Source organism: Rhea americana, unplaced genomic scaffold (assembly GCF_003343005.1).
Source record: "Rhea americana isolate MKP2758 unplaced genomic scaffold, rheAme1 scaffold_425, whole genome shotgun sequence".
Classification (NCBI taxonomy): domain Eukaryota; kingdom Metazoa; phylum Chordata; class Aves; order Rheiformes; family Rheidae; genus Rhea; species Rhea americana.
The window spans coordinates 88,436-99,725 of NW_028186563.1; the positions used below are offsets into that span (position 1 = coordinate 88,436).

The following is an 11,290-nucleotide window of genomic DNA, read 5'->3' on the forward strand; positions in this document are numbered from 1 at the left end:
TCCCTCGGCGGCCCGGGGCGCGGCCCCGGCTCCCCCGCCCGGCAGCTCCCCGCGGCGGGAGAGCTACAGCAGCGGAGCCCCCGCCTCTGCCGCAACGCCCGCGGGAAGGAGCGCCCCTACCCCAGCCCTGGCTCCTGCCTCCTTTCTGGTGTCGGCAGCACCCCGGCACCGCCGGGGACCCCGGCACCGCCGGGGACGGGGACGCAGGGGCCGTTCGGTTTCCTGCCTCCGCGGTGCGGAGCAGCTGCAGGCAGCAGCTCCCCGGCGCAGCACCGGCCCGGCCGCATCGCCCAAAAGGGCCCCGGCCCCCTCATGTCAGCAGCACCACAAAACGCAGGGACCCTCGGCTGCCAGGAACGGCTGCTTCTGCGCCATCATTGCTGGTTTAGGGCTAAAACCAGCCCTGCATTGCCCAGGCAGCAGCCCAGAGAGAAGAGGCAGCAGCCAAGGACAGTCAGAAAGCAACTGCTCCAGCTCTATTTTTATTGTAACAGGCTGCAGAAAGGCCTAATGATTTACACAGGGTAAAAGGGCTCTCTGAAACCAGGGGAGACAGGGGAAGGCAGGCTCCGGAGCAACGCAGAACCCAGCACCACAGCACAAGAACCCACCATCCTGCAGCACGACGAGGCAGCACCGAGAGCAGCAGCACGGAAAGCAGTTATTGCACAAATCGGAGAGACGCAGAGGCTGTAGGCGTCGGGCCATGTAAACAATCATTGCAATTCAAGTGCGAACTGTCTGCTCYGGGGCAGCAGGAGGCTCCAGCCCCCCGAGGTTTGTGCAGAAAGCACGGTGACAGCATATGCTTAGACAGACCCATTCCAGCTCTGAGGGAACAAATTTGCACTGGTAACGAGTGAAAAACAGGGACTGCTCTGCTGAATATCCCTGGTACAATTGCAAAGGAGAAAGGTGTCAGTTGGGAGATCAGAGCCACGGGATGGAAAAAGTGTTTCAGCAGCAAGGATACCTCCCTTAGTGTCTGTCTAGGGAACAATCTTCGCTTGCTGCAAAGCAAAACCCCTCTTGCTTCAGTGGCTGGGCACAGGACAGACACCCTGTGGGTACCTGCACTCTCCCCGGGGGGAAAGAAAAAAAAACAAATCCCCCAAACGACAGCTTTGTTCAACAGAGTAGGCTACAATTTTAGCTGCATGACCCTAACTCCCACCTAGAACAGTCTCCATCCACAGGCCTCGGCGCCTTCAGGACACAAGAGTGGGTGGGAATTGCACTCTCTCTACGGGGACCCTCACAAAACAGTTTCACTGGCCATAATGAGATCCCCTGTACTGGCACATCCCTGAGAGGGAATGTTTGGTACAAAGAAAGGACAGGATCCAGCACTGCTATAATGGGAGGAAGGCCGCAGCTCAACACAGCCACGTGTCAGCTTACTTTGGATGAAAGATCGGAGTCCAGGCCTGCCCTGTAAGGGCTTTTTGTCCTCTCAGGTCTCAGCTTCAAACGAGAGAATGTTTTCTGAGTCACTAGCTCTCAGACTTCCCTTGGGATTTTTCCCCCTCCTGCTTTCTAACAGCTCCAGAAGTCTGGTTGGACAGAGCAGACAAGAGGAGGACACCATGGCACCCTAGTGGGAGGGTGCGCGTGGTGGGCCCTACGTCTTGGCTCGTTGCTTTGGGACACACACACACACTCTCTCTTCCTTGCATGAAGGGCTGATAGGATCAGGATCAGGGCCAAGGATCAGGGCCAAGCTGTTGGGGTTGGTAGAAGAACTGGGAGAGGCAGAGACCAACAAAGAGCAGTTTTCAGAGTATGTTCTTATTGAGGAGCAAGTAATTGTTTCACCTCAGAGTATGGGAGTGAACCAGGCAGACTTAGAGAAGTGACAGTGGCCTGCCTCACGCACCAACACCACTGTGAATCACACCCAAGAGGAGACTCGCAGCTGGAAAGAGCTAAGCCAAGAATGCAGTGGATTTTAGTAACAAGAAGTCCTCAAAGCCTTTGTGCTGGTTGTCAGATGGCAGCTTCGGTGCTGCCTGGCTCTTGGCTAGTCCAAAGCCCAGCTGCAGAGGGGGGAAGGAGGACGGAGCCTGCAGGCAGCAGGGAGAGGCTGAGGAGGCTGCAGGAGTGTACCTGAGCAGCCCGCCCACTCAGCCCACCCAGCTGCCTCTCCAGTGCCACTGCCAGCAAGCGGCAAACAGCCTTATAAAGCCTTCTCATGGAGAAATGAACGTGGGGACGCACTTGTGCTTACACTGGTAGGATGGCAGGATGCTAACCGTTTGCTTCCTCCAATGCAGAGGGGTGCTGGGGCAGATGGAGAACGGATGAACTGTAGGAGGGAATGGTTCTGACGGGAGTAGAAGCCAGCAATGRTGCCCCTGCTCAGCAATGTAGGGTGATTTGACTAGGCCTCTACAACAATTCATCTACAAGATACATTCAGCAGCGGCGTTAAGTGCTGTGGTTGGAAGTATTCTGCTTACTTCCTTCCCCTCCCATTCTTCCATCAGCAGCAAGAGACGGGGGAAGGGAAGGCCAACAGCTCCAGGGCACACCTTTGTCTTTACTTGGTGACTTGATGAATGGCATGAGCCAGGTAGCCCACGTTGCCCGATGTAACTCCCGCCACAGAGATTCGGCCATCCTTCGTCATATAGATGGAGAACTCCTTGGTCAGCCGCTCCACCTGAGACGAAACAGCACAGTTCAAAGGATAGGCCAAGCTCTACTTCGTTAACAGAGCACAAATCTACCCAGCTTGTCAGAACCAGAAACRACTGGGCACCAGCAGATACTGCACCCACACCAACTACCTGCAGAGCCAGCACTGCCTGCTCTTGCTCTTGGGCAACACACAAGCACTTCAGATGTTCAGCCAGGACAGTCACTTCACTTGAGCTGACCCTAAAGGCCACCACAGAGTGGCTTTAAGTGATTGCTGCCTTTCACAGATAAGTGGGCTACATTTGCTTTCAAATGCTCCAAGTACAGCAGGGAGCAGGGCAGGCTGCACGCTGAAGTGCTGCAGGCTTAGAGGACCATCGTCCTCAGAGGGCAGATTACAGGCTCACTTCAGCACCTGCAGTCAACATCCATCTGAAAAGGATAACAAACACCATGACGAGGCCACAGGAACGGTGTTTACCTGCTCAGGCTTCAGCCCTGTGAAGCAGAACATGCCAATCTGGTCGGTGATGTGCTGCCAGTTGTGGGAAGATCCCTCTTTCTTGAGGTTGGACACCAGCTGAGTTCGCATGCTGATGATCCGGTCAGCCATGCTCTTCACCTCCACCAGCCTGAGAAGCCAAGCCAGGAATCACTCAGAACACAGCTAGGATGTAGTGACACTGCCCCCTCCCCAACTGTCTGGGAAGCAACCCTCTGCCCCAGGAGGGGCCTCATACTCCCAGAAACATGGGAGGTACAACCCAATCACTGCCCACAGGCACATGTTCCACAGCTGTCAGACAAGTACTAGATGTGTTCCTCCACATCTCTCACTTCCAAAAGCTGCAGGAGCGCTGGATGGCTCATGGCAGCACTGTCCAAAACCGCATAGGATAGTATCTGGGGATAGATGGAGAGGACAGGGAGACCTCCCAGAACAGGCAGATATTTCCTGCTCCAAGGCAGTGCAGCTAGGAGACATCTCCGCTGGGCTCCGCATCAGGCGCAAGCGTCAGCCTGCCAAAGCAGCACAGCTCCCAGYGAGGCCACAGTACACAGCCAGCCTTTGTTCTGCAAGGCCAGCTGCTCGCAAAGGCTCAACGCCGAGGGGCTGGGAGAGCAGCGCAGGCTCACGCCAGGGAGCAGGCCTAGGGTATGGAGGTTACATTCCTCCGTCTTATTCCCAGGGGGCTTAAGCTTTACTACTTCCTCCACGTGAGACACATTAAGTGGCTACAGTGCCTTAGTCAGTCTTCTGCACTCCATGGACAGGCAACTCCTGCAGCCTTCAAACCCAGGGGAGCTTTATCCTCTTCAGCGTTCTCTGCCCTGGTTACACAAGAGGAGCCCCCATGCGCTAGACTGGGCTGATGCTAGCTGATGCCAGCACACAAGTGCCTCAGCAGGCCCCCATTCCTCCAGGGCAAAGGAGCGGCACGTGCTTCTGACTGCAGCCCTGAAACAGCGAGCTGCCTGTGACAGTGGCTAGCAGAAAGCACAACGCACTGCTGCCACAGAAAGGCTTCACATCTCATTACTGCGAGCATTAGGAATTCCCTCTTACCAGTCTCTCCGCAGGTCAGGGCTGTTCAGGATGAGAGAGGCGATGCGGGCTCCGTTGATGGGGGGGTTGGAGTACATGGGACGGATGAGGATCTTCAGCTGAGACTCGACCCTCTTGGCTTCCTCTGCATCACTGCAGATCACCGTGAAGGCACCCACACGCTCCCCTGAAAAAATGGTAGTCAGGTCCCAGCTTCTGCCCCTGGATACCAAGGGCTGGAACAGGATCTGTCCAAATGCCACACAGCCTTATGAGAGCCCTGTTCTCTCAGAGAGTCTCCAACTGCTCCCAGCAGGTTACCTCCTGTGCCTTCCTCAATACTACAGGACKGGCACAAGGAGCAGCTGGGACTGGGAGACTGCCAGGCACCTCTAGAAAGATACCGGCTGATAACTGAAGGCAGAGGATCCACCCAGCATCGTGGGCAAAGCACCACCCGCCCTGCTCACCGTACAGCCCCATGTTCTTGGCGTAGGACTGCGCCAACACGATGTTGATGCCCTGCTCAATGAAGTGCCGCACAGCCCAAGCATCCCGGTTGATGTCCCCGCTGGCAAAGCCCTGGTAGGCCATGTCAAAGTACACGAGGAGGTTCCGTTTCTGCCAGTGAAGAGGGGAGAGAGTGTCATGGGGGCTGAATACCCCTCCAGGCTGTGGGAAGCAGGGCAGCGGGCTGAACAGAGCCATATAAGCAGCAGCCTGCTTGGTTGCAACTGTGCTCCTCCACRAATAGAGTATTCCCTTTCCTTTGCCTCAGGAAAGGCAGTCTAAAAGCCACAGCTACCCACCACACATCAGAACAGTACACAAAGACCCTCTCAACGCATTTATGGCATATACAGTCCGGTCCAGGAGAGAGAAGTGGATTTAGCAGCAATGACTTATTCCATTTCAGTGTCTCCTGTATTACCAGTTTCYAGGAGTCCAGTTTTTCACCTCCCCCCACCCATTCACTACTTCCCCCTCCTGCAGCGCACCAGGTCCTACCCCACTTCCAGGTAAATGTGCCTAGCTGTATTGGACCAGTCTGACCCAGGCCACCTGGGAATCCTCTGGGCAGGTACCAGCCCTTCCAGTGGCCTCTGGACATCTAGAAAACCACACTTCCCTTCAGGCCGGAGACCCGCATCTATCCGTTAGCCCCCACAGGCTACTCCAGTTCTCACGAGCTCCCAGGATGTGGCTAAAGCCCAAGCCAAACAAGTCCCACTGGCTACAGTCCTGTGAGGTGGAATGAAGGAAGAGCAYGCCCCTAGCTGTTTGCAGCTGAAGCTTGCAAGCAGATACCAAGCACATGAGACCTTCCAGGATTTCTAACGCACCAGCATCASGAGAATCCGCAGCTGCTACACCTTGCTCTTTCAGCCTTGCTGCCCTCCCTTCCCCATCTCCCTGGGAAGGGGCCAGCAGAGTTCAGACTATTAAGACTCCCAATGGTCAGCTGAAAGCTTGACCTGAAAGGGTAAAATTGGCTGGCTCCTGTCTTTAGTGCAGGAACAAGACACTCATCCTGGCTGCAGGGAGGGAAGAAGCCAGTAGCTCCAGCAGAGATCAGATTCCACTTATGAAATTCCAGGGACACAATTTTCCCAGGAACAGCACAGCACCACTGGGACCCTCCACTGCTCACCTTCACCACAGCAGCCAACTCCTTCCATTGCTCTGGTCGAGGATCCACTCCAGTGGGGTTGTGAGCACAGGCATGCAAGAGGATGATGCTCTTCTCTGGAATTTTCTAAGAGAGATGTTACAGAGAATGAATAATTAATGATGTCTGGGCACTCTTCCCAGCTGCTGAGATGAGGCTACTGACCTAAACACATGTGTAGCCACAAAGATGGCTTAGAAGGCCCTGCAATGCCAGAACTCTGGAGGAGCAAGAACACAAGGTGTCTCCTACTTTCATGCATCTGACAAGTTCTGTGGGGTCTCCAGCTTTCATACAATGTCATCAGGCTCCCAATCACATTTGGGCTAAAGCAAAAAAACTTGCACATCTCCCCACACCACCTCTGTGCATCCAGGCCTTAAAGGCAACTCACAGAAATGTCATCCATGGCTCCAGAGAAGTCAAGGCTGCATGTCTTGGGGTCGTAGTAGCGGTAAGACTGAAGCTGCAGGCCAGCATCACGGAAAATAGGTGTATGATTGCCCCAGGATGGCTTGGGCAGATACACATCACGACTAGACTTGAAGAACCGTTGCTGATCAAGAGAAGGAGAACATGTKCCAGGAGATTGAAAAGATTCAAGCAGTTAGAAAAACCTGAAACATCCGCACCTGTCAAGATTTTCCCCTCCTTTCCCCSACTGGCCAGGGACTCACCAAAAAATTGGCTCCAATTCGCAGAGATCCAGTCCCAGAAATACCCTGCACAGTGACATACTGCAAGGGAAGATACAAACAGATGAGCCTGAGCTGACACAGCACAATACAGGAAATGGAACAGTCCCTACATCAGCTTTGGCAGACGCACTCCTCAGTAACAACTCCTTCAAAGARGGACGTGAGGCTGGAAGGGACCACATGGATCAGTGAGTCCAGTTTGCTGTTCTGTCCTCACTAACCCACAGCTGCCTTGGAAATATACGGGTTCCCTCTTTCCTCCCAAGTCTGACAGGATGAGCACATACATCTGCTTAAACACATCCCGCAACAGAGCTGCGTTCYGGGGCTGAGTCCACGCTGGCTAATACACTAACAGGGCAGGGAGTTGGGAGCCAGGCGAGGCTGAACCCTTGTGAAAGGCTGGTTTACCACAGCTTTCGGAGGCAGCAATTATTGTCGAACCTATAGCCAGTTTGCAACTCAGAGACACAAGTGCCCACACCAGCCCTTCCACTCTTCCTGGGCACCTACCTACAGACCGTGCAGCACTGCCCACCCCCACGGTTCCCAGCCCACTCCTTACCCGGCCACTCTTGAAAGCCTCACTGTTTTCACCCAAAGCCAATTCTGCTGATGCCCTGGTGAAATCTGCTAGCCCCGCAATGGGCAAGTACTCCTTGTCCATCTTCATAGATGCTATCTGGGCCTCCGCCTGGAAGACACATTCGATATGAAAGGCATCACCATTACACAGTTCAATGTCTCTTCTCTTCACATTTGCCKCTCAAAGGCGACAAAGGATCTTGTCTGACAGGAGTTTCTCTTTGGAGAACAGAGCTCATTCAAAGCCAGTAACATTTCTGCAGACACCTCACTCTTACCCTGAGGGCAAGGTTTCCCACCAACTGCCAGAGCCCTCACTAGTTGTTAGCAAAGCACAGCAGAGCTGAGTAACCAGGTGCTAGAGGAGATCGCCCATTAGCAGTTAATATGGCTGCACAGAGACATGTGCTTCTTTGCCCAAGCTAGAATGGTCCTGCAGGAAGGGGAGACCTGACTGTTCATAGAATCATAAAGGTTGGAAGGGACCTCTGGAGATCATCTAGTCCAACCYTCCTGCTCAAGYAGGGTCACCTAGAGCATGTTAGACAGGGCTGCATCCAGGCAGGCCTTGAATATCTCCAGAGAAGGAGACTCCACAACCTCGCTGGGCAACCTGGTCCAGTGCTCCATCACTCTCACAGGGAAGAAATTCCTCCTCACGGTCAGGCRGAACTTCCTGTGGTTCAGTTTGTGCCCGTTGCCTCTAGTCCTGTCACATGGGACAACTGAAGAGTTTGTCCTTGTCCCCTTGACACCCTGCCTTCAGGTACTTGTACACATTGRTAAGATCCCCCCTCAGTCTTCTCTCCCCAAGGCTAAACAGGCCCAGCTCTTGCAGCCGTTCCTCAGACGACAGATGCTCCAGCCCTCTGATCATCCTCGTAGCCCTGCGCTGGACTCTTTCCAGTAGCTCCAAGTCTCTCTTGTCCTGGGGAGCCCAGAACTGGACACAGTACTCGAGATGAGGCCTCCCCAGGGCTGAGGAGAGGGGCAGGATCACCTCCCTCCACCTGCTGGCAACCCTCTTCCTAATGCACCCCAAGAGACCATTGGCCTTCTTGGCCACAAGGGCACATTGCTGGCTCATGGTCAGCTTGTCATCTACCAGCACTCCCAGGTCCTTCCCTGCAGAGCTGCTTTCCAAGCAACTCAGCCCCCAGCTTGTACTGGTGTGTAGGGCTATTCCTCCCTAGGTGCAGGACTCTGCCCTTGCCCTTGCTCAACCTCAGGAGGTTCCTCTCTGCCCAGCTCTCCAGCCTGGCCAGGTCTCTCTGGATGGCAGCAAAGCCCTCAGGTGTGTCAGCCACTGCTCCTAGCTTGGGATCATCAGCAAACTTGCTGAGGCAGCGCTCTGTCCCCTCATCCAGGTCCTTGATGAAGAAGTTGAACAGGATGGGACCCACCACTGACCCCTGGGGGACACCACTAGCCATAGGCCTCCACCTAGACTCCACGCCACTAAGCACAACCCTCTGAGCTCTGCCTTTCAGCCAGCTCTCAAGCCACCTCACTGTCCACTCATCTAACCCACACTTCCTGAGCTCATCTAGGAGCATGTTATGGGAGACAGTGTGGAAAGCCTTGCTCAAGTCAAGGGACACAACATCCACTGCTCTCCCCTCATCTACCCAGCCAGTCACTCCATCAGAGAAGGCTATCAGATGGGTTAACCAGGATTTCCCCTTGGTGAATCCATGCTGAATACTCCTGATCACCCTCTCTTCTTCCATATGCTTGGAGATGACATCCACAATGAGCTGTTCCATCCCCTTTCCAGGGATGGAGGTGAGGCTGACCGGCCTCTAGTTGCCTGGGTCCTCCTTCTTGCCCTTTTGGAAGRCTGCASTGACATTGRCTTTCTTCCAGTCCTCAGGCAYCTCTCCAGTTCTCCATGATCTTTCAAAGATGATGGAGAGMGGCCTGGCAACAACATCTGCCAGCTCCCTCAGCACCCGTGGGTGCATCCCATCAGGGCCCATGGATTTGTGGAYGTCWRGYYTGCCCAGAAGWTYTCTAATCCTATCCTCTGCAACCAAAGAAAAGGCTTCCTTTGGCCAGACTTTCTCCCTTACATTCAGGATCTGGGATTCTTGAGGGCTGCCCTTAGCAGTGAAGACTGAAGCAAAGAAGGCATTCAGTAATTCTGCCTTCTTTGTATCCCTTGTCACCAGGGCCTCTGCACCCACACACAGAYCTCCAGCTCCTCCTGTTCGTTCCCCATGCTGYGTGCATTGGTGTACAGGCATTTCAGAGAGGCAGTCATGCCTGCAGGTTTACCAGGAAGGATGTAGGGGGGTCTCCCGTAGCCATATCCCACWCGCACATCCCCAGCTGCATGCACCYGTTGGAGGCCCCCCAATCCAAGCTGTGTTTTGTTSACTACCCYGTGTCTCTGTTACCGAACAGCARAGATTAGCTCAATACAGGGAGACATAGTGTAAAGCGATGTTGGGTAACAGGCTCTTCACAGGCCCTTGATATACTGGGAACGACAAAGTAGGTAAAGCATATTAAATACCCAGAAAACTCAGCCAATTGTGAAGGTGAGCCAGCTTTCAGGCAGGCTGCTTATCTCCTAAACATGACTCCCCCCAGTCTTGCTAATCTCAGTCCTAGCCCACTTTAACGCTAAGTTGGCTTCAACTCACCTCTTCTTTCAAATAGACCTAGCATTAAAAACCAAYCCAAGTCTTTATCTAACACAAGCAGCAAGAACAGTGGACAACAAGCCATACTATGGAAAAATACAGTGATGGAGACATCTTAGAGTGCTCTGGGAACCTTATTCTTGCTCCTAGAGGAGCTGAACAGAGGCTGGCAGCATCCAGATGCCAGCAGGAAGCTATTTTTGCAACACCATACAGGTTCCTGGTTCTGACCTGGCTGTAGTATGCTCTGACAGAGTGAGGACAAGGGACAGTTAGCAGAGCAACTGCTTTATATTTCACACTGACAAAAAACCACAGACAAGATATTCTCCCTATACCAAGGAGACCAGCCAGTCACCATACATGTCAGCTTCCAGCTATTTAACAGCTTATTTCTATTYTTACAGCTCCGAAAGGCTCCAGGCAAAGTTACCCCACCTTCTCTATAATCCCCTCAGGCACAGTATCCACATCCAGCTCCCCTTGCTGGAGTTTCAGACTGGCTTACAGAGCAACTGGTAACAAAGGCTCAGCAGAATTTCTAATCCAAGAAGATTAAGAGGACAGTGTCAGCTCTTTCCTTCCAATGGGTGCTCGCCCAAGAAACATCAGGCTATTCACAGGAAACATCTTTAAGCTCAGAGGACAGCTGAACTGGAGAGCTCATGGAAGGCAGCAACAAATTAGACTTACTTGGATGGGAACAAAACACACTTTCCCTGTTCTTTCGCTTCCTACTGGAACAGTCAGCTGCACTGTCTCTCTGTAGCATTAGCACTGCTAATGGAGATATTCAGCAACGCTGTTGTGCTCTACTAGAGACGAAGTATGTTGTAAGGACCAACAGGCACCTGTTGCCTAGTGATTGCATGTGGGGGCCTTCCCACTCCCTGTTCCTCCCCAGGRTGCCTGGTACCCGGATCTGATTCTGCCGCAGCAGCAGGCTCACCTTACGAACGCAGTTCAGGACGTACGGCTTCCCGTTGTCATCTCGGTACGCTCCCACGCCCAGGTTCATCTTCTTGGAATTGGTGTCRCGCTTGAAAGCTTCTGTCACCCCCAGGATAGGGTCGGGGGGACCCATCTCCACGTGAGACCACCATGAGCTAAAGGGAGAAACAAGCTAAGGATTAGGTGCAGGAACTGAGCTCCTTACAGGGCTGGTCTGGCAGCCTACACCATTCACAACACCCTGCCTAAGGGCTCAGCAGTGGCAGGCTCCCCAACACCCCAAGTGAGGTGCTGTTTCCCAAAGTGAACAGCCCACAGTTTCCCCCTGCTCCACTCCAGCCACATCTAAATCTGCAATAATTCCAAGTGAGCATGTTCCCAAGTTAATCCAGCAGCACATCAGCAGCAGAGTTTGACAAGGCGGGTGGGTTTACATGATAAATAAGCACACCCCTCTCTGCCCCATGGCAGAAAGTAAGCCACGCAAAGCGGGAGGGGACTTCTGAAAGAAGCCACCAAAGGTTTCCCAGGACATGCCAAATTTGAGGAGACC

General features: G+C 53.6%; 1 protein-coding gene across 1 annotated transcript; it reads right to left on the reverse strand.

Moving 5' to 3' along the window:
• Positions 1-469: 469 nt before the first annotated feature.
• Positions 470-10,912, reverse strand: GOT2 (glutamic-oxaloacetic transaminase 2). Its single transcript, XM_085315281.1, has 9 exons — positions 10,736-10,912; positions 7,119-7,247; positions 6,533-6,592; positions 6,250-6,411; positions 5,838-5,942; positions 4,657-4,807; positions 4,208-4,373; positions 3,122-3,272; positions 470-2,662 (listed from the first exon to the last, which is right to left on the reverse strand). The coding sequence occupies exons 1-9, from the start codon at positions 10,868-10,870 to the stop codon at positions 2,540-2,542; spliced, it is 1,182 nt and encodes a 393-aa protein (XP_085171407.1). The 5' UTR covers positions 10,871-10,912; the 3' UTR covers positions 470-2,539.
• Positions 10,913-11,290: the final 378 nt, after the last annotated feature.